The sequence below is a fragment of the Eumetopias jubatus genome, unplaced genomic scaffold (genome assembly GCF_037043125.1).
Source record: "Eumetopias jubatus isolate StellerSeaLion01/CBP00866 unplaced genomic scaffold, mEumJub1_p1.0 scaffold_5, whole genome shotgun sequence".
Lineage (NCBI taxonomy): Eukaryota > Metazoa > Chordata > Mammalia > Carnivora > Otariidae > Eumetopias > Eumetopias jubatus.
In genome coordinates, this window is record NW_028274811.1 from 93,818,202 (window position 1) to 93,842,534 (window position 24,333).

Genomic DNA, 24,333 nt, shown 5'->3' on the forward strand with positions numbered 1-24,333 from the left:
AGTGGGGGGGGAAAAATATATATATATATATAAGGCAGTTTACCTGAGAAGTACAAATGGCCCAAGAAAACCAATCAAGGGTATTGGAAAAATTCTGTATTTTTATCTGGATGGTGATTATATGAATATATAGATAGATATGTAAAAATTCACTGAGTTGCACTCTTGAAATTAGTTCACTTTACATACTTTAATATATATGTTATCTCTTCTTCAATAAGATGTTAAAAAATAGGAGTAAATAACCAACTAAGTCAAGAGAAAAAGATAGCCTAGACTGAGATATAAGTTACTCTAAATTCTGGGGTGAATTTTCAACAATTTTACATGAATCTGATCTTAGGAGCCTCACACACTTGGTCTATGAATTAGATGAAATAAGACATAAGAAGTTCTTGGCACAGTGTGTAACAAATGTTACTTCCTTTTGTCCTTAGATCATTTTCGGAAGGTCTCAAGAGATGACTATTTAAAACCTGTACTTAAATTCTATGTTGACCATCAGAAGACAAAGGAATGCTTATATAGTCACCTTAAGATTTTTTATAGCAGTTAGCATTGACAACCAACAATTTCTGTTTCTGAAATGTGTGCTAGGTAAGGCATGTTTCTAGGCAATACCCAAGAATATTTTTCAAAAAACTATAAAGTCATACATGTTTCTTACCTCTGTTTTTTCCTGTATTACGTGAGTACTGCTTCTAAAATTGAAACTAAATTCAACTTACAAAATTTAGAGGTATATTGTTGTGGTTTTACACGGTTATCAATCTGGCTACATAAGAATTATGTGTCCCAGAACCCATTTCCCTGTATGGTTGGGGCTAGAATTGGGCAAAAGAGAAATTTACATGAGATTTGTAAGGTCCCAGTGATGTAGCAGCCATGTTTCTTGAAGGTCACTGTGATCAAAGATAGTGAGAAAAAATAGTAGAAATGCTACTGGGTTTCACTTTGTCTTTGTTCTTTCCTCCTCTGTGACTAAAACTACTAGCTCAGTCTAAGCGTCTGCCTTCGGCTCAGGTCATGATCCCTGGGTTCTGGGACTGAGCCCGGCATCAGGCTCCCTGCTCAGCAGGAAGCCTGCTCCTCCGTCTCCCACTCCCCCTGCTTGTGTTCCTGCTCTCACTGTGTCTCTCTCTGTCAAATAAATAAATCTTAAAAAAAAAAAAAAAGAACCATCAGCCTTGCTGATGAATGATTCCAAGGCCACCACCAACTACTCTGCAGCAAACTTCCAGAATGGCAGCTACACAGAGGCAACAGTCTTCCCCTGACTTCTGTCCTACTTCAGTTCCCCTTCACCCCACACCCTTTCATGGTCCCACACCAGCAGCTTCTAGATTGCCCTGCGAGCTCCCACTTGTCCATCCATGCCATTGTTTCAGGAAGGCTGGTTAGTGACTTTTCTCCTGAACTTTCAATTCTCCCTTTTGACCTATTTTCCCATCTTCGCCCAAGATTGTACAACATGTAATTCATAAAATAAATTCCCTATTCTGTAAATGTCATAGTGCTTGTTTTTCCCTGTTTGGGCACTACCTGATGTGTGTGTTATGGTAATCACACGTGTGCTATGTGGTTAAGAAGGACCAATACTTCTGGTGGAGCATGAAACACAGGTCCGCCCCCTGGCAAAGGTCTCCTCCCCTTGATCTGCCTTGCTGAAACATCTCCAGGCGCAAGTTTTCTTCTGTGCATCCCTAGAAACCCACAAGGCTTTGCTTATAATTTACACATCTAAATGACAATACCTGACCAACACCTTCCTGAGATGGATCCTGGAATTTACTCCATACTAAATTCTGTACCCTCTCTCATGACTCATCCTAACTTACCTTAGAGATATATAGTAAGTTCCATAAAGATTCAACTCAATATGACTGCATTTACTTAACAGCTACTACGTGTGAGGTGTTCAGATAAATAAATGAATGAAATAAAATCTCTGCTCTGAAAAAGTTCAGTCTGGTGAGGAAAACAGATGTATAAATCAATGATCCCATACAGTATGACAAACAGAGAGAGATGTGTTAAAATGTTAGGGGAACAGAAGAAGAGACTATACCACTGGGTTTGAATCCTACATCTTTCCTTACTACCTGGGCGTCTGAGCAGACTATCAACCTCCGTAAGTCAGTTTCCTCATTTATAAAATAAGGATAATAACGGTACCTATAACTCACAAGGTTCTTATGTGGAGTAAAGGAGACAGCATATGTAAAGTGTTTACCATAGTAACTGGCACAGCGCTCAGGAGACATAAACTGTAGCAATACATACTGCTGGGGGTTCATTGCTTTCTGCACTCTAATAGCCTGTAAGTTCACACATAGGGAGCTATGGCCTGGGAAAGAGGAGAAGGTGAAGCTGGGTGTGTGGGGTGTAGAATAATACACTTCCTTCTAACACATGATTCAAAGTCAGGCCAATGCCATATCTTTGAACACCTTCCCTCTGTTCCTTCAATAGAGGAATTGGCTGCATCATGGGGTCACAGGGTGGTTCTTTGCCCCACACTCTACCAGTTCTCTGTGTCCTCAAAAGAATACTTAAAGAAGAAGGTTCAAGGGATAAAACACTATAGTAGTATCATGTACCAGGAAGAACCAATAGTATGAACAATGTTATTTCCTGGCTTATAAAGTAATCCATTACATTGATTTACCTTTTCTTTTTCCCTTTTAATCTCTAAAATTTTAAAGTGATATTTAGCTGACAGCTCGATAGGTTGAATGTCTTCATTCATCAACAGAACAGTCATGGGAAGAGAACCACAAGCTTGCTGACATTCCCTTACTTCAGGTCTCTCAACCTACTCTGTCTTTCTGCAAAAATCATATGAGGCCCCTGGACATAAATTGTTTGGGACAGAATTGAAGCTATGAAGAGTGGAAAGGAATATAGTATTTCTATTTCAGTTTGAAAAAGATTAAAACAAGGCAGTGTTGCTAAGGATGCAGGAAAATAAATTGTTGGGAACACAAATTAGTATAATCATTCCAGAGGGCAATTTGGAGATATTTATTAAAAATATAAAATTGTGTAAATCCATTTCTGGGAATATATTCTAATTCTAAAACTTCACTACAATATCTGCCTATCTACTAGCATCTGCACTCCCATGCACTGTCTCCTGTAAAAGCCAACCCTTCGATGTGTTCAACGAGCTTCCATCTCCTCTTACGTGCTTAAGGACATAGCACCAATAAATTTCCCCCTTTTTCTCCTATGCAATCTTTTTTTCCTATTAGATCATCTCTTTGGAATATAAGTCATGCTGTTATATCTTCTATTAAAAAAACAAAAACAAAAAACACCTCTTGGCCCTACCTCCCTGCTAGATAGTACTTCCCTTTGTAATAAAACTCTTCCAAAGAACTATCTTCACAGTCTTCTCCTCTCATTCTCTTTTATGCCCACTGCCCCGAAAATGACTCTTTTCGGGATTCCCAATGACCTGTTTGTTGCCGAATGTCAACTTTTAATCCTTATTTTACTTGATTCACAAACAGCTTTTGACACAGTTGATTACCTCTTCTTCTTTTGTCTTCCAAGACACACACTCCTCATCTTCTCTTAACTTCAGTGCTTGCTCCTTCTCACTTTCCTTTGCCAGTTCCTCCTCTTCTCCTTTACCGGTAACACTGGAGCACCCCAGGACTCAAACCTAAGTCTTCTATATTTATATTCACCCACCACATAGGTGATCTTACCTACTTTTGCAGCTTTAAATACCATCTCAAAGCCAATGACTTCCACATTTGTTTCTCGAGATTGGACCTAACTTCCAAACCTCCGACTCATATACCAACTCTGTATTTCATATCCCCACTGGGATGTCTAATCAACATCTCAAATTGAACATGGCCAAAATGGAACTTTTGATCCCCCTCACATGCAACTCAGTTAGTGGTAATTTCATCTTTCCATTTGTTCATGCTAAAATTCCTTGACTACATTATTTCTCTCATACCATATTTCCAATCCATCAAGAAATCTGACTTGCTTTACCTTCAAAATATACCCAAAATCTAACCACTTCTCACCACTCTCACTATCATCTTGTCAAAGCCAGTATCAAATCATGTTACTCCTCTGCTCAAAACATTCTAAAGGTAGATTTATATATATTAACATGGAGCAATGGCCATGATATAAGTAAAAGAGGCAAACTACATATTAGCAAGTATATTATAATACCACTAAAATGTATCTATACACACATAAAAAAATATGGAAAAGCACACACTAAACTGTTAGGGATGGTTACCTTTGACTGATGAGATAATCAGAATTTTCACTTTCTCTTCTGAAATTCTGCAGTTTGCTAACACCACGCTAATGTTTTATAGGCATATAATTTTGTAAAAGCTACTGTCTGCTTGAAATAGCATCTTCAAACTTCTGGACCCTATTCTATTCCTTCAAAAGGTACTTCTTTGTTTGACTCCTCAGTTTGAGTGAGAAACTTCTTCTGGGATCCCATTGTACTGTGTGCTTCTCAAGCATAAATGTGAGCACAATGCATCCTAAGTCTTCATTTACTTGACTGAATCCCCTGCTGGACTCAAGTTCCTCAAGAGAAGAATCAGTAAGATTCTTTTTTGTGTGTCTTCTTTCTTCTCCTATCCCTTGTAACTCTCACAGTATCAGACACATAGTAAATCCTCAATAAATTCTAGCTGCGTGGGTGAAAGAATCCACTGAACTCCACACACTTGTTTGGAGATCACCTTCACTTATTTGACAGCTTATTCAGTATTTTCTGCTTGTGTGCAAAGAGGAGCCAAGTCCAACATGGGTGGATCTGCTGTGGAACGTGTTCCTCAAGGCCTTGCTTTTGTAAGCCACCTGATCCTGGTGCTTTGATCCTCAAGGGGTTGATCATTCCATTGCCTTCAGAAGACTTTTGTGAGCTTTACTGTACTACTTTGTCATTCTATGTCCCCAACCAAGTAGAAGGCCACGTATGTGGTTCCTGAATAGTTTGTTTTCCAGAACTGTTATTTCCTGGTGATATTTTTGAAGTCTCTAGTTATTTCAGGACCAAAGTACTCTTCAACTATCTTTTTATAATCACTCAAACATAAATATACAATCATAATCCTTCATTTTTACAATGCTTCTAATAGTACATGCCAGTAATTTTCAAGGTCTTTAACAGAAAAACTTTTCAAAAGGTGATCCCCTTTACAAACAAACCTAGTGCAACTACATAGCTGGGTGGTTCTGGGTCAAGGTGGCAGGAGGGTGCTTTCCCCCCTGCTATCTGGAGAGCCTCGATGGTACTTACACAGATCTCTTGGGCGCCGCAAAATCCAGCTGGAAAACCACTAGTTTGTTTTCTAGGTCACAATAAATAACAGTGGTTTGTACACTGCTTTACAAATCCAATTTAAGCATGTGATTAAGTCATACCTTAAATGCACCTGGAGCGTATATACTGCTTTAAAGAACCCTGATGTAAATTCTTATATGTAGTGAATAATCATAACTGTTCCATCCATTTTCAAAGTTTAGATTTTTGCACACTGAGCTTTCTTAAATCAGGTTATCTAAGGAAGGAATAAAAGCAGTTCCATTTTGGCTAGTCTTACGAGAATAATCACCATTTCTCCCTTCTGTGCACTCTTCAACCAATAGATGTCACTAAAGATACCAGTACCCAGAGGCTAAGGGAAGAAAAGATGAGACAAACGGAAATTGAGCATAAAAAACATCCAGTTCTTAAAACTGAGAAGTCGGTTTCCAAAGTAATAACATTTATTACACTGCATGCAACATTTTAACCAAAAATTTAAGAAAGAAATTTCTTTTATTAAGTTGCTCAGGCTGAATGGATCACAGCACTAAGTTTTGAAATACATGTTCTTGAAGCAATTTAAAACTCATTAGAAATAATAGGCTTGGGCTAGTAGAAAATGTGGTAAAATTTAATCCTCATCCAAATGTTACCTGGGCTGTACAAACAGGAAATTGTTTTGTGCTACTGTGGCTAACCTCATTGCTGACCCTGAGCTGTAACGGCGAGAACAGCTGAGAGCTGAAGCAAAATTAAAAACTTACATCAAAGTATATCATGACAGAATGCAGATAAATAAAACAGCATATCAAAAGTATTATTTTCCTGCCAGTCTCACTGAGCAGCAAGGTAGAGGTGTTCCACAAAATATACAACAAATCAGGTGCTTATGAAAAAGAGTCCTCCCTGTTCTGCACCACCCCAATCATTGACTGCCCAAACACTGCCCATGAGACGTGAGCAGAGAAGAAACCCAGTGAAGATGGGGACAGAAGGGATCACAGAATGTTCTGGCCTCTTTCCTCCATGGGTTTCCCCTCCCTTCCGCTTGGCTTACCAAAGAAATAAATAATGCTGCTCTTCTGTGTCCTCCCAGTCACGCTCTCCCTTATTTTCCAGCCTCCTGGATGGTGACCACATGAACTCCCTCCATGAGCATATTACAGTCTCCAGAGGGAAAAGCATGGGTAATAAAGCATTATAGGGGGTGAAGATAGATCAAATCAGCTTGGCTGATGGGGGCCAGCATGGAAATCAGTGAAGGGCAAAAGATATTTTTCTATTATTCTATGTAAAGTGCACGTGTTGAAGTCAGGGCTGACAAAGTTGAAGGACATTTTTCCCCTGAGCCTTTGGTTTCCCTTAAGTTTTACGATAGAAATCACCATACTTTAAAGAACAGTGCTTCCTCATAAATATTCAAGGCACAATCTTCCTGTGGCAACTCCCAAGTGGCAATAAGGACTATGGAGTCCTACAGGACTCCTGTTTGAAGTTACACAGACTGAATGAAACTCGAATTCAACTACTTGGTAGCTATGCAATCTTTCGGAAGTTTCTTAATCTTTATGAGCTTCGATTTCTTCATCACAGTCATCACAGAAGCTAACTGGTCTAAGAGTTTGCCATGCACTATTGAACTGAATCCTCGTAACCACCTTATGAAGTAGGTATTCTTTTCTCTGTCTAACAGGAAACCGAAGCAAGAAAGGCTAAGCAACTTAGCCAAGGCCAAATGAGTACTGAGTGGCAGAAAAATACACCTTGCGGACTTGATAGGCTAATGAATGATAAATGGTCTAGTGTAGGAGCAGGCATGTAATAGCTGATTAAAAAATAAAAGCTACCATTATTATTAGTCCAAGCCAAGGTGCAGCGCCTTGCTTTAATCCCCTAGAGTTTTTCTTTAGGGTAAGAAAACGTACTGGCTTTCCTTCTCAAGAATGCTTTGAAGGTTTTTTTCTCTTTTCTGCTTTACCTCCTTTCTTTTCTTCCCACTCTTCCTCTCTCTCCTTCTGTCTGCTCCTCTTCTTCTTCTTCCAATGTAATCCTCACATAGTTAAGTTTCTCAGCTTTTGCTGCAATGCCTTTGCCTATGTCAGACAACGTGACAGAGGACTGGGTAGCGTCTGAAGCCTGGCGATTTGGCACTGTTCTGAGATTGTTTCTGGTGTCACTTGCTGGACATACATTCTGCCCTAGAGGTCCAGGAACACTGGACGAGAAAGTCACTGCTCTTATCAGTCCTAATGTAATAGTGAATAAGCCCCAAAGGAAAAATTACACTTAGTGAAAGAAACTGGATCGAGAAAAAGAAGAAGGAAAGATACAATTGTGATTGGTAACAGAAATCTGACATTTCTACATTTAAAGCTCTATCAACTACTAAGCATTTCTTATACATACATTGTTTCCTAATAAGAAACATCATTTCCTCTTTAAAAGAGAGGAAATAGAAGCGAAGCACTTATTATAGGCAGAAGGAAGCAGGACGGTGTGGTCCCAGCAAGAGTACAACCAAAAAGTGATGTGGTCAGTGAAGCCCTGTCCAAAGAAGGCTGGTTCTGTGAGTGTAAGAGAATGGCTTTGGATCAAGGAGACGCATGTTCGCCGAATGCCATTCCATGTCACACCCTGTGCCAAGCCCTTTACCCGGAGCAGCTCACTTAACCACCTCTTCTAAGTAGACGGGTAGGTCAGTAGGTAGTCATTATTCCTAATTTTGTGTATGAGAAAACAAGGCACAAAGAGGTATGGTGTCTTGGCTGAGGGTCATGGAGTTGATAAGGGTTGGTACTATGATTGGTACTCAGAGCTTTTAATCTTCAAAAACTATGCTTTTTCTTTTTTTTAAGTAGGCTCCATTCCCAGCGTGGTGCCCAATGCAGGGCTTGAATTCATGACTCTGAGATCAAGACCTGAGCTGATATCAAGAGTTGGATGCTTAACCAACTAAGCCACCCAGGTGTCCCCAAAACTATGCTTTTTCTAAGATACCATTTTGGAAAATGGTCCAGACATTTATCTTTGTATGGTAAAACAATGAAAGGAGTTAGATATACACTGGAAGTACAGCAAACTGCATTGAGAATATTTGAGAAGGGGTCCATTTTTTACCTTTAGGAGGCAAAGCATTTCTACTTTATCTGATTCTGAAGTGTCTATTTCCAACAGATAAAAAAAATTGTGACAGTGTAGTTGCTGGTACAGATGAATAGGGGAGAGTGAAAGTTTACTGCCTTAAATAGGTGCTTTCTGTAGTTTTCATACACTTACAATCTCAATCTCTAAAAATCAAATGCACAATTAAGACTAAGCATTTTTAATAGAGGCCTACAATGCATATAGATTACCATCCCAGAATGGGTTTTGGATTGAAGTGAAAACAATTTTTGTTTTTCTGCTTTTTAAAACAAAAAAACCAAAAAAAACCAGGCTTTTACTTTTAAAAAGGTGATACACTTTTAGTGGTTGTTCCTATACATATGTGTGCACACACTCACACACACACACACACACACACACACACACACACAAAGAGGCTTTACAAAATTTTGCAAAATCTGTTTCAAGGTGCTCAAAAAGAAATATGAGAATTTCAGGTAATTTCTGAGACCAAATGTACTCAGAGTTGGCTACTGATTTGGAAAAGTAAGAACCAACAGGCAAAGCAGAGAATACGAGGAGACGACACAGGGAACCATCTCTCAAGAAGAGCACTGCACACAGCCCAGCCTGTAGCAGCATTCATGGGGCAGGGTAGAACAGAGGATTCTTACCCATCCTCTCCCCATGGCCAGGCTCCATAAAGATCTCAGAGAGTTGAGAACTTCATTGATGAAGCTGTCAGAATTGGCAAGTATTAGGGTTTATGGTAGTTTTAAGGTTCAACTGTAACCGCTAACCGAATTTTTTGACGATAACTGAATAGGACCAGCTTTACTACAGAACTCTGATTCTAAGAGTGCAGTGCCCAAAAACTCACTGCAATAAAATATTTACTGCTCTTTAGCAGGATATTTTTCCAAAATTCAGTGCTGGTGACATACTGGTCTAAGCATTCCTTGATTCACAGTAGCAAATTCCCTGATGTAACTTTTGGCAATTCTGAATATGCTATAACTTTTCAGTATTCTATCTAGCGTATTCCCTTTGCTTACTGACACTGCAATTTTATCCAAAAGAAATTCATCAAGTTGGTCAGGCATGATTTGTAGTCAAAGGCGTGCTGCTTACTTACTTTTGATGCCAGTATGACAGCTCTGGCTTTCTGCACTCCTATTACCCACTTCACAAATTCATACAGATATGAAGGTTCAAAAGAACAAAATAACTAACATCTTTCTTTTCTCCAAAGAGATAAAGTTATATTGCTGAGACAAATATGGAAAAAGATACTCACCATAAGTGCAAATCATTTTACTAGCTTCTCTGAAGAGAAGAATTCCATTAGGAGATGATACATCAAAATTCAAACGCTGGGATCTAAGAAATACAGCAAAAAATCAGACTCTGTATGTAGATAAAGAAACCAGATGTAGATTTAAAGTCCCTAGCATTTTCATGTATTAGAAGTAGCAGCAGTACAATTATCCCTTTTTAAAAAAGATTTATTTATTTATTTGAGAGAGAGCACGTGCATGCGAGCGTGAGTGGGGGAGGGGCAGAGGGAAAGACTCTCAAGACTCTCAAGACCCTGTTGAGTACAGAGCCCGAGGCAGGCTCGATCTCACAACCCATGAGATCAGGACCTGGGCGGAAACCAAGAGTCAGATGCTTAACTGACTGAGCCATCCAGGCGCCCCTACAATTATCCTTTTTTTAAAAAAGTGCCATTCCATTAAACAAGTGTTGATAAAACATGTATGCTGATTTCTCACTATAAAGATATTAGGACAATTAAGAAGAGTTAATTTCATTCATTTGCTGATTAAAGGATTCACTTTTATCTATCAAAACAATATCTTGACATCCTATACTGCAGACCTTTCTCTTCTCTTTTCATGCAAAGTGGTTGATAGATAGTATTAACAAAATCCAGGTGTGTATATGTAAGTTGATATAAATACCTGGACAGAGGTTTACATTTGCAATCTCCTGTAGTGCCCCATACATACTTTCAAAACAAATTCTAAAGTGACGGATAGAAGATCTAGGTAATTTTAATACTGTTCATATGCATAATGAATCACCTGAAACTTCAAGCATATTTCAAGTACAATAAATTCCATTCAGACTATAGTGTCCATTGTACATAGCTCAAATAAAGAGAAAGAAGTCCCAGAAGTTCTAAACGAGAACAATTCTACTTCCCGGGTTCCTGACAGGTGGGGGAACAGAATGAACAGGATACAGCACTGACATGCCATTCTGACATCATATTTGCTTTTTAAACATCAGTTTGGCTTTAGTTGGCTCTGATATGCCGGATGTCTGTGCTTTCAAGAAATAATGGTATATATTTTTAAAGGACTAGCAAAAAATATGAAACCAGGTCCTAGCAAAGAAATACCAAAAAAGCAAAGATACTTGCTAAAGTCCTTTTGCCAGGAATGATGAATTGTTGCTTCTCCAGGCTTTTTCAAAATGCTTTAGGATAAGGTGCAATGATAACTTATTAGAAATATTGTGAACTTTTTGATTGTTGGCATACAATTACTGACTAAAGAAAAGAAATGTACATACATAATTCACATTAGATTCTGGAGAACTATAGACAAGATAACATTTTCTGAGGTTACAGGTTTTCACTAGGTACTTCTTATATGATAATTGCGCTAGATAGATATGAATCATTTGCCTACGGCAGGCATAAAATATAATATATAATGCAATGATTTTTTCATTTAGTATTAAATGTTCTATCAGCAATATATATCAGCAACATAATTTCATAAAACCAAATTTCTAATATGAAATACATAGCTATCCTTCCTTCAGTATCTAAGATAAATACGAGAATAGTTTTTAAAAAACAAACAGCCTTAAAAAGAGTAATACTCACATTTCTTTATTTGCCAGGTCTTTTCCCACCTCTTGTTTAATAGATTTTAAATTATTACTGTGAAAAACCCAGCATGAGAGCTAAATTACAGCTGCAGTCCATACTCCCTCCCTGTCTGGATATCTCCCTTCCAACACGCAGTTTACAAGGAGGAGCTGATGAAATAGGATGGCTAAGTGACAGGTAATTTGGTGTGAAGCCATATTCATAATGACATATTTTAAAGAGGTAAAACCAATTGGCTTTTTGCAGTTTTTCTCTTTTAGCTACATCTTTGTTAATATTTACATGCAGAGTATTTGAATCTCTGCTGGTCTGTGCAAATTATAAGGTCAACTAGGCAATTTTTTCTTTAAGTTTTCAGGCAATTTTTAAGAAGTGTTGTAGCTGCAAAAAACAAGTGTTGTCGTTGCTATTTATGCTATTTTTCACTCTTAAAATTTTTTATTGAAGTATAATTAACATATAGTGTCATATTAGTTTCAGAACCACCATGAGATTACAGCTTACACCTGTTACAACGGCTAGAGTCAAAAAGACAAGAAATAACAAGTGTTGGTGAGAATGTGGAGAAAAAGGAACCCTTGCGCACTGCTGGTGGAATGCAAAATGGTGTAGTCACTGTGAAAAGCGGAATGGAGGGTGCTCAAAAAATTAAAACTAGAACTACCAGATGACCCAGCAGTTCCACTACTGAGCATTTACGTTCCCTCTTCCAAATGAAAACAGTAATTCGAAAAGATATAGGCACCCCTGTTTATTGTCATCGCAATTTAAATGAAAACATTGAGCACACAAATCATCCACATACATGCATACTGCCAAAGAAGAAGAAGGATAACTTAGGAGTCAAAGCAGGGACAATCCCGGGGGCTCCTGAGACAAACTATGAGTCCATGAACTGCTCTGGGACTCAGTCCCCTTCTTCATAAAGAAAGCAGCCCAACTCGGAGACCTCTAAACTTCTTTCCTGCCTTAAAAGTCTACAGAATTCAGTTACGCCGTGAAATGGTTAAAATAGCTGCCCTCCCTCCATTTGTGCCTTTGACTATTTTAGATAATGGTGGCGGTAGTCTTTCACCTCACATACCTAAGTGTACTAGGTTCTTTCTCCCAAGAGGTCTCAACCTTATGTCTCTAATTCTATTGCTTTCACCAGTTATTTTAAACCTTCTGGTTCCTGAGTGCTTGCTAAGCCTTGAATATACACATAGCAGGCAGGAAAATCTGACCTCTGGAGATGCTGCCAAATAGCGATTTTTTTTTTCTCCCTCAGTGCACTTCTTACCTATTTTGCATCAGTTCTGCCATAAGTTTTAAGATGGGAGTGGTACATGCTGGCTCTCCATACCACCGCTCAATCGTCGTCTGAAGAATGGGAAGATATGTGGGGTACCTTTTAAAAAGGCTGTTAAAGAACTTAAGTTGGGTCAAAAGAAATATTGTTCCTGAAAATTAGTGGCACTTAAAAAGCAAAAAAGGAATCCACATTTGCTCTATGTTTGGTATACAATAGTAAGTTTATAAATTGCTCTCCCTAACCTGCACAGCTGTACATTTTTGGGGGGACTGTAAATGATTTGCTCTTCTTTGTAACATCTCCCATACATTATGTTCCTTCATTCTTGGTACACACTATAAATAAAAGACATACCCCGAAAGTATCATATAAGTAACACATTTAAAGAATTGTGCTTAATACTGTAGGAAAGGAAGAGAAATTTAATGAGGAAAAAGATATATTTGAATTGTTAATACCATTTTCTTGGACATTAAACTACTTAAGAAAAAAATGTTGTTTATTATGAAATTTTGAAAATACATAAAAGTGGAGGGAAATAGTAATAATAACCCCCATACATCTATCTTTTTTAAGTTGTTGACTTGCTCTGCTTGGTCCCACTGCAGTTGATCCAGGGAACACAGGAGATGTTAGCTTGAAGAAAAGCTTCGGGTAACTTTTAATATACTCAGGGTCAGCTAAAAGGTAGTCCCATGTACACCCAAGGAGAAATTCTCAAACATCCTCATCAATAGTAAGCAGTGTATGCCTCTGATAAGTCAATGGCGGAGACCACAGAACCTGGAAAACTCTGCCTCAGCGCCACTGGCCCTTTAAGCCATAACTGACCTCCTCCTTGACAAATGGACACATAAATAGAAAATTAAGGCCTAAAATTGCAGCAGGAAAAAAACTCTTACTGTGCCACTCCTTCATTTCCTTTTTCTTTTCTTACTCTCTAGGTCTCTCTCTTTCTGATGTTTTCCAACGTACTTGTCTTTCTGTTTCAATGAAAGTGCTGAACTGGATCACTTTATGGCGTTCCTTCCCTGTGTGGTATGGGTAGAGATCTCCATGGTGAAAAAGATCACAATTTTTCCCCTGTTCTTAAAATACATTTCAAATTCATGAGGATAGCATACAAGGACCTTTAAGATCCAGTCCTGCATACCTCCAGATTCATCTCTTAGTACTCCTGCCCTATCCATGGTTCAGTCGTTCTTAATTCTCTGCAAATCCACAGATGCCAACTTTCTTGTCTCCATTCCTCTACATGCGGCTTCTTCTGCTTTAACCCATTCCTCTTTCAACCTAGCTCAAGTTCACTTCCCCTGGGATGGTGAAACTTTCTCTCTTTTGTCAAAAGGCGTCAATCTCTTCCTCGTCTACGTTCAATGAGCACTCCGATACAGGGTCTCTTAACAACAGATTCTACTAGGGTTGCTTGCTTGTGTCACCTGCCTGCCCCATTAGAAAGTGAGTTTCTAAAGGGCAGACTGTTCTTCCCTACCATGCCCCCTGCTATTGCTATTTGTCCCTCAGAAGCCTCCCTGGCCTCCCCCTCCCCTAAGACTTGGTTAGGTATGTTTCCTGTGCATGGCTATGGTACCCTGTGCTAGTGCTTTCCTATCTCTTTATCTCTCCTATTCTATTATACGCCTCTTGAGGGCAGGACCTAGCTGTACAGCACTTGCTGTACACATGGACCTGGCGCAAAGTAGGTTTCAATAAATATTTGTTGCTGTAAACTTGTCAACCTAAAAATGAGGTATAGTGTATTTGATTAGAACTATCTATTTATTTCTTCCAATGAAAATAAGGCTTCTAATCCCTTAAGAGTGGCAAGCTCCCTAAAATTGCAAAAAGCAACACTTCGTCTCCCCAGATATACAATGTTAAGGCTCTGTATTTGTATTTGTTGTATTTGTATATGTTGAAAGAATTTACTTAACAAGTATTTACTGAAGGCCTATTGTAGAACTATCTATTCATTGTTTTAGACTCTCTGGAGACACCAGTGAACCAAACACTGAAAAATTCCTGCCCTCATGGAATTTATATTCTAATAAGAAAAGGCAGAAAATAAATAAAAGACATACATAATATGTTAGAAAGTACTACAATGGAAAATAAGGTGGAGAAGGGAGATAAGAAGTGTGTATATATAAGGTTTCAGTTGGATAGAAATGAAAAAAAATGAAATTAATTGAACTTAATGAACTTAATTATTAATTCTATCTTGGCTATTGTCAGATAACTTACTGTTTTTTCCACGTAGTAGGAAATACGCTATTTTCGACAGATCATAGATACTATGTGCTATTTATTGCACTAGGGGCAAGGGATCCAGAGACAAGTAAGGCGTGGCTTTTATTCTTGGGGAATTCATCCTCAAGTCTGAGTGGCTGACATCTAGTAGAGATGCTCTGAGTACCAAAATTCGGAAGCAGTGCCAGAGGAGCACAGGTGAGAAAGGATTCCACCAAGAGATCCCCTGAGCATGAACTCAGTGATCACTGGTGGGAAAGCATCGGAAAGGCTTGTCAGGAAACGGCAAAGACCCAAATCTCGGAATCTCAGAGTACCCTAGGCACACGCAAGCCCCTTTGCCAGGCATTCTAAAGGCATCAGGCCCATCCTATTTTTCAGAGCACACTGCATGCACTATGGGAGAAAGCCGGGGGATATGAGGGGATGCTCCCTTTTCTGTGTGGAATGAGAGTGGGGCCAATTCTAATATGCTTTTGACAGAGGTGACTGCCACAGAGAAAATGAGTGATTACTGGGAAGCAGAGTAGAGGCCTACCGAGCAGGGAGGTGAAAAGGGCTTCAGAGCAAGAGTGCCAGACTCAGATTACAGGGTGAGAAGCAGAACCTGCTCTCAGAGTTTAATTTTCCAGGGCCTGTGAGGACTACGTATATATGGAAAGCGGGAAGACAGTGGGAGCCCTTAGGTAGAAGAGGCACAGCCCTATTGCTTTCACCTAAACCTTCTTGACGAATTCCTAACGTCTCCATCAGATAAGTGAAAGATCAAAAGCATTAATGATGTGACATTGCCTTAATCAGATGCCAAATACGACAAAATGAGAAGTATGGGGTTTCCTTCTTGACAACAACCACCCATCCATCCATCCACCGTGTAATTAGTCTAACTTACTACGTGCTGGGCCCCAAGAAAACAGAAATGAGTAAAAACGTAATTCTCTCCCTCTGGGATCTCATAGTAGGGGAAGCATGGTAATATCCTAGAAGGCAATAAAGGAGTTTTTCTTAAACCTGTTAGGAGATAGGGGTGTGAGGATGTGATTCCAGAAGAGAAACAGCCTGCCAGTTCACAGCTTATTTTAAAGGTACTCCATGAATGCAAAACACGCATACCTTTGTCCGCGAAGCCAAATGCTGCTGGAAGTCTCTCCTTTCTCTCCTGTCTAGCAAATGCCTATCCAGCTTCCAACACTTTGCCCAACTTTCACTTCCCTGGGAAGCCTACTTTTTTTATTTTTTATTTTTTGGCCCAAAATGCCAATCTCTTCCTCTTACATGTTCATATGGCCCTTTGCGTACATCTTTGTGACAACACATTGACTGTTCATTAGTATGTTATACTAGTGAATATTAGGCTGTTATATATCCACTAGATTGTGAGCTTCTAAAGAGCCGTCCATTTTATTCATTCTGGTAAAAAGCAATCCTTTTATTCATTCCTCAGGCCTGACACATAGTACTTAAAACAATGCTTGCCGAACAGTGATTTTTCAGGTTTACCTTCTTCCCTATTTCAGTCTGTCCAACATAGTGCCGATTATTTTCTTCTTGAAACACAATTCTGATTTTGTTAGTCAATGGAAACAACTGCCTAATTCTATCTATGGGATAAGGGTCTAAATTCCTTAGCTTCATATTCAAGGGTCCCAGGCAACCTGCATTTCTAACCATGAAATCAGTGGTACCTACAACAAAACATCTTCTCTACTCCCCTTCCAAAACTTGTGCTTAGGCCAACCGAAAACCTCTTACTTCATAGTTCCAATACTCGAATCCTACTTGTTTGGTAAGATCCAGGGAAATATCTGCACTTTGACAGAGCCCTTTCTGATTCCCCAGCTAAATGCAATCACTCTATTTGTATCTGTTGTTATGGCACTCATCACCTTCTATATTTTATTACAGTCATTTATGTAGGTATCTAACAGACTCTATTTAATTATAAGCTCATTCTGGGGTAGGATTTGAGTCTAAGTAATCTACATCCCTCATGAAACCTAGCACAGTCCTTAGCCAAATTTGCTGAATAAGTGAGCAAATGGGATTCCTTTGTCTCATTCCGTATCAGGGAGAGGAACTAACAACAGTGGTGCAGTATTTACTTTGTGCCAGACATTATAGTGGGCCCTTTATAGATGGCAGTTCACTCACTTTTTACACTATACCTGTGGGACAGGTATGATTAACCCTGTTTTGTGGAAGAGAAAACTGATGCTGAGATAGTAAGGAAGTTCCCCAAGGCCCCACAGGTTAAGTGGTGAAGCCAGGACTGGAATCCACGACTGTTTTATTCAGAGGTTTGCACCCTTCTATATACCTACACATGGTCTTGTCTTTGTATGATGTGTTTATGCATATTAATAAACAGCACCGATGACCTGACTGAAAACCAGTGCACTTAGAGATCAGGTTATGATGATCATACACGTTCCTTTTTCTTTTTTTTCCAATTGCCGTCTGGATTTTTGACACTTAGCAGTCTAAGTATGATCTGGGAAAAGTCTAAACAAGGTGACTAAATGCACTACAAGGTAAGGTGTTTTTATATTGCCATGTTCTCACTATAGGGGCAAAGAAGTGCATCAATGATTCTTCAATTCTCCAGGAGCAGAACAATTTATCAACATGTTTGCTATGTAGTTGCAGGCAATTTGGTTTTGGAAGGACAGTGATAAGCAATGCAGTTCGTGTAGCAGTTAATGTAGTGTTTGCAGATATGTTTTTGAATTAAATAGCTAACCACTAAAATAGCATTTTATCAAATAATCGCCATAAATAAAATGCATTTTGACTTTAAGATGACATATGCTCTTATAGGACATTTCTTCTGCATGCTAAGGACTGTATAACAAATTAAAGAACACACATTTATGTGGATAAAAGGCAAAACTAACTTTCCCCAGCAGTAATGTGGGAATCATCACTGACGGTTTGACATATCAATATTTCAGGAAGAATAAATGACTTTCATATCCATGTTTTTTTTTTTACCATATACTTATTCATTTTTACTTTACTAGAATACTTTGAAAAGAATCTATACTTTATCACCTGAAACTGCTTAAAGTATTTCAAAATATTTTAATAAAGCTTTTTGAATTATCAAATAATGTAACTTTTAAACAAATTTTACTATTATTATAAATATTTGCTCTTCATCCCTTGCCCAAAGGAAAACTATAAATCTTGTCTCAACTGAATGAACACCATTTATCATATTCATTTTGTTGTCAATACAATTATGAAAAGCCTTTGGCCTTTTCCCAAGGAAGCTGATTTGCTACTGAAACTCAATTATTATAAGCAAAGCCGGTACCAAGCCATCCTGTTTGGCAATCTAACACAGCTTCCTGCATAACTGACACTTCACCCTTCGCCACTGACCCTAATAACATCAACATCTATGGTCACATGGAGGAGACAATAGTTTCCAGTTCAAAACAAAACATTAAGTCCCAAGGCCTTCCATTTGCTCTTGTCTGCCATCTGCTGGACAAAAGTTTCATTTCAGCTAGGTGCCCAAAAGACGAAGCTTAGGGAGGAAATGGAAAACAGACTTAATTAAAAACTTAAATTACAATATGTTCTATGAATTTTAGGCAGTATCAATTATGGCAGATATCTGTATTCTTTGACACTGAGAGGAAAGGTTCTGGACTTGATTCTTGGTTGGAACTGTTGAGGAGGGAAACATGAAACATTAATTGCTGGACTAGGCCTCGAGTTGCAGCTTGGTAGATCACCATCAATTTTAAAGTGCCAAAACTAGGTTTTTATGATTTTTTCAAATAAATGAAAGTTTTTACTTTGTGAGCTTCTATTTATGTTTAGATAAATAAAAGGTCGTATGTAATTTCAGTTTATTTTTCATAGTTAAAAGACTTTTAGGACTTTCCATGTTAAAAACTACAGTCTCTGTATATGTACTTTGTATGCTGATATAAAGACATGGTTCTTCAATGACATGGAAAATTCTTATCTCTAACCCTTCTATGGACACATATATCTGATGAAGTAGGTTTTAATAGTAACTAAAAATGTAAGTCAGTATTCCAATTAATATGAAAAAAATTTTTTTAATGCATAGAGTTCGCCCTAAAACATGCCCAAATCCCTTGTTAGCTATGTGGCATCCATAGTGAAAGACTGCCTTTAAGAAGTTTCTTTTGCAGTTTAATTTATGAAGGAAGTTTGGATAAGAAGGACTTTAAGAGCAACTGAGAAATAGCGTAACTTAAAAAATAAAATAGCTTTAAGGCTATCGAATTCTTTTTAGGTGTTCTGATGGTTTTATGTATAAAGACATGAAAACATATTACACCTATACGACTTGTGTAAATTGTCACTTCCTGTTAGGATCAAGGAGGATTCATACAATATTATTAAAACAGTACTAATAGCAACTGTTTATGACTCCCAGATATGTTCCAGACATTATACAAAGTGTGCTACCTATTTTAAGGGTCACAGTGAGCTATGATACTGGATGTCTCCTTTTCTAGATGAGAAAACCAAGACTCAGAGAGGTGAAATGACTTGCCAAGGTTTACACGGCAAGTGGAGAGCTGGATTTCAAACCTGGTCTGACACCAAAGTCCACACTCGTCTCACTCTTATGTGAAGAGGTATTTCTGTGGGAGATGTTTGTTTGTTTCTTTGTTTATTGATGCCGTTCTCTGTACTAAGCCTTGGCAAAGGAAAATTCAGATTTTATACCAAATGAAAAATCCTGACCATTTATTTCCCCCTTCTTCATGTCCATTAATATTTTCATGATGGCGAAAAACTGTAGCATGACAAATTAAGCCTCTGAGAGATAAAGTAACCTTCTCAGCCCTGCTAATTGAGATGGAGTAGAAATTCAAATCTCCTCGAAAAATGTCAAATGGTAAGATTCATTGATCCTGAGTTAAAGATGTTAGCCTGATTATCCCTGCAATCCCTATATAAACAATCATTTGGGGATGTGATTTTTAAGTTGTCAATATTTAATGGCACCAAAAAGTGACCTCTCTGAGCTGGGTCTCCAAATGCTGTGCTCAGTTATCTGCACTGCTGCCACTGTGCTGTAATTTTTAGCTGATTACACATTAGTTCATTTAGCTTTGTTTCCTCTTCCCTACTGTGCCATACTATTAAACGAAAGCGAGGGGCCTGGCATCCCTCTGTGCACAGAGCTGGTATTGTCACAGTGTAATAAGGATACATCCAGTCAAACAGCATGGTGTAGCTGGTCTTTGTGTTCAGTGCAAAGGCAATCCCTCGAAGATCTCTTGCCAGCCCGATCAACATACGCTGTCAGTGGGAAAGAGACACAGTAATTGATTTTCACGTTAGCACAGAGCAGATGGAGTAATAATCAGGCAATAATGACCACATATCTGATTTTGATTCATTAGCTAAAATGTCTCGCTCAGATCCCTTTCTATAGAAAACCGTAGACCCTTTTAAACAAACAGACCATCAAATCTGCTGACCAACTCGACTTTGCTTCTTATAAATTGAGCTAAGTCATGATTCCAGTAGTTTAGGAACATTTGGATTCTTAATATACTTTGTTTCTGAATAATGCCAAATTAGAAAAAAAAAGGGGGGGGAGATGAGGATTGATAATTCCACAGAACAGAGATGCACAGGGTCTAGACGTTATTTAATAATAGCAAATCTTAACCACACCGGCTTGCATGCAGTCAGTCCACTATGCAACCTAGAGTCTATCCTGGAAGCACACTGGCATTTAAAGATCCTGAAAGAATATCTCTAGTCACCGAGGACAAAATAAAACTGGCCAGGTGACCTATTGCTACCATGACATTCCGAGAAGGGCATTCACAATCCCCAAGCAAGGAAAAGGAAAAGGTGTAAGGAAAAGAGATCTGTTTTGGTTATTAGAAGCCTTGAATTTGAGTCCCAGCTCTGTTGCTTGGCTGTAAGACTTAAGGCAAGGCAACAATTTACAGTCTCAGTTTTCTCATCTATAAAAGGGGCTACTATTGCCTCTTTCACAGAGGCATTGTGAGGAATAAATTTAATAAATTTATGTAAGAATGCCTAACAAGAGCCTGACACGTACTAAATGTTCCATAAATCTTTAGTTTCAGAGAGACAGAAAAAAAACCACTTGACTCTTAAATAAAAGAGATCTGATTTGTACTACGGACTCTTAATTAAGCTGTCCTTAGGATGATGCTTGGGAAGAGAAAAAGAAAACCCAGGAACAGATGCTAGAACGTCAGAACAAAGAGCACAAATAAACATAATTGCAAAACAAGGGGGTGGGATAATTGAGATATGCAACTGTGGTTTCTGAAGATACTGTTTCAGTAGGAAGATTCTGCCAGGAAATGGCTCTCAAGTTTTCTTTTTACCAGATTTTCTTTTTCCTCACACATTGGTTAAGAAATGAAAACCTCTTTATAGGAAGGCCTTTAAATGATCATCAAGGACTTGGAAGTGAATCATAAGCCTCATCTTAATGGCTAAATAACATCTCAAAGTAAAATAACCGTTTATCTGTCAGAAGTACCTGCAATTTCTGATCGTCCCCCAACCCTGTACCTAAAAGGTGACTTGATATAACCAGAAGTCGTTTATAAAATATTTAGTTTCTAACCGCCTAACCGTTTCTAAAGTGATGGTAATCTGAATTTGAGTCTGTAAACCCTGAATTTGTTTCTGTTTCTTTAAATGACTCATTCTTTTTCCTCTCATAATCTCACTAGTTCTTGTTAGTCTAGAACCGGCTCACCTCCTTACAGTTCTCTCATGTGACTTGCTATTTTTTAAAAAAAGCCATTTTGCCTTTTATGCAACCTATTTTCACCACCCAGAACCTGTTCCCCTCTTTTGTAGCTTTCCACGTTTCTCACAGCCTCCAGAACAAAATACATCTTCTAAGAAGTCTTCTTGGAACAATCCTATTCTGAGTACGTAGCTCTGCAGTCTTTCTCTGACAGTGGGCATTTCTATATTTATTATGTATACTTACAGGTTACAGGTTATGCTTCAAATAACATTAAGTTTTCACATATACATAAGGCACCCACATTCAGCTCTAAACTGGTCAATAGGAACCAGGAGTTTCACTTTCTTCATGCCTAGTGCAAAGGGCTCTTAAAATATCTTTAGACCATCTTCATTACACAAAAAGGTTAACATTTACTTTTTCACAAATTTTTCTTCTTTAAAAGATGCCAAGTTAATAAAAGTACTCTAAGTGACTCAAATCTATGAAATTATATCAACATTTACTTTTAGAAAATGTTACTACAGAGCAGAGGAAGCATATAACAATATAGGAACTAATTGTATGTTTTCAATAGATTCAACTGGACAGGAAAATGCAGTGTTCACGTGAATAAGAAACAGATTTCTTATGCTCAAACAATATCTTGTATCTTACGTCAGCAAGAGTACTGTAACAGTCTATACAGATACTCAACACTATGGGAGTACTTTCTTGGTAGCCAAAATGTACCCAGCTCTGCTATGAGACAGGCCGACTGTTACCTAGAAGTTCAACTGGACTACTAAGCATTCTCAGAGAGCAAGAGGCGTTCTGACTGAAATTTAGGGAAGGAGGAGCCTCGGTTCACCATCTCATTTAAAATAGTACAAAGGGGTTTATTTCAAAAGTTGCCCTTCTCCTACAGTTGGTTCACACTTGATTGATCCTATGTCTTTAGTGAGGCTGGTTTGGGGAGCTGGGTAGGTCTGGGGTATCTGATCTTAAGGATTCCTTCTGGATAGTTCGAGGAGAAACCGCTCAGTGCCTCAGCACGCTGCACGGTGAACAGTTGTCTGTGTGCCAAAGTGTGAGACGAATGGGCCGGGAAACAGCTGAAATGCGGCTTCTTCCACCCTGACCCCCAAAACAGGGTTTCTAATGGGAAGTCTGACAGACCCTTTACTGTAGTGGTACTACTGGGGGCAGCTATAATATTATCCTCATAATTCTACTATATAATAACAACAAAGAAAAAGAAGGTGAAGGGTCATTGTGCTTTGTCTTTAGAATTAAGATGGCTGTCTTCATCCTTACAGCATACTCTTAATTCTGGAGACACATCTTAATAACCTCTAAATAGTTCCAACAAAAGAGCCGTGTCAGAGGAATGAGCAGGCCCCAAGGTGTTTCAACTGGAGTGTTTTCATCTGCCTTTATTGCTCTATCCCTCTCCAGAATTAAGGCAATAACCTGTGATAAATTATTCAGGAACTGCTACAGGGATCAAAGCAAAATCATTCTGTTAAAGTGCTGTTTGCAACATTTGGCACTTAGTGCGAAAACTTTTAATGTGCGCATGCTGAAAATCAAGGATTTTAAATAATTTAACATTGTGGAGTTTTTACGAAGGGACTAAAGATAGCAGGTTCCTATTTAACTGCTCCTCTTCCTCCGAGAAGTTTTCATTCATTTTCCTTAAACTCGATGACGTCATGGCCAAATCAAAAATGATGCATGAGTCAAGGGAGTGTGGACTATATTTTACTGTGGATACAATTATAGGGGGAACACATATATTTTGAACTAATGCTTTGGAGCCAGGATTTGTCACAGCATTTGCTTTCTTTTTCCCTTTACTATGGAGAGAAAAACCCAAGACAAAAATTCAATGTTCTCTTCAATTTTATTAGGACTAAGTAAGAAAACAAAGCTATAAATTTAAGAGTTTTGCAGCATTTCCTCCCCTCACAACCATATTTCAATTTGGCAACATAGGTCCTTGATGCTTATGTTCATCCTAAAACCCGCATTTGAAAAATATCTATAAATAGGGAGCTAGAAAATGCTGGTAAGGGTTGCAAATTAAATGAATTTGGCAGTCCTGCGGCATTTTCATAGAGATATTTTAACAGCATCACCTCCTGTGGATTGGAATACTAAATACTTTATTGAAGAACAAAACAGAACTGTTTTTATCTCTAGTACTTGCAAAATGAAGTACCTGAAAGCACTTTTGCATGTATTATTTATTCATCATGATAGAAAAATAGGCTTAACCTAATAAATTACATTTAAAAGCATTTAGTGCAAAAGTTTTGTTTATGATAAAGCAACAGATTTAGTTCTTTATCGGTAGCTTAAAGCACCAAGTTTTCTTTATACAAATTAGACAGATGGTGCTTACAGTAGAATTTACTAAAGGTCTGTCACAACAAATGCAGCCAAGCTGCATATTTAATCACTGCAGAATCTTGTCTACCTGCAGCTGCCAACTGCTAATCCAATTTCCCTGATAAATGTGGCAAGAGACACGATCAGCAATAAAGAGCATCTAACTCCATTTTCCTGCAGGGCGTCTTTTGATGAACATTTAGGACGGAAGCACGGAGTGCACTGTGTGGCCTTGGTTCGCGGCAGCTGCATGCATTCTGAGGCACAGTTCTCAGGTTACTCACTTAATTCTGCCACTATCATTACGTTGCTATTGATCTCAGTAGCTGTTGCCTACACAGCATTACTCTAGATGA

General features: G+C 38.4%; 1 protein-coding gene across 3 annotated transcripts in view; it reads right to left on the minus strand.

The window, feature by feature from the left end:
* Positions 1 to 24,333, minus strand: part of RANBP17 (RAN binding protein 17) — a 321,533-nt gene that overhangs the window by 41,402 nt on the left and 255,798 nt on the right. For all 3 annotated transcript variants that reach the window (XM_028102719.1, XM_028102718.1, XM_028102721.2), the window contains 3 exons: positions 20,066 to 20,154; positions 12,598 to 12,705; positions 9,708 to 9,790 (listed from right to left, as the gene is read on the minus strand). In XM_028102719.1, the coding sequence (XP_027958520.1) occupies positions 9,708 to 9,790; positions 12,598 to 12,705; positions 20,066 to 20,154 (280 nt within the window). The remainder of the gene's footprint in view (positions 1 to 9,707; positions 9,791 to 12,597; positions 12,706 to 20,065; positions 20,155 to 24,333) is intronic.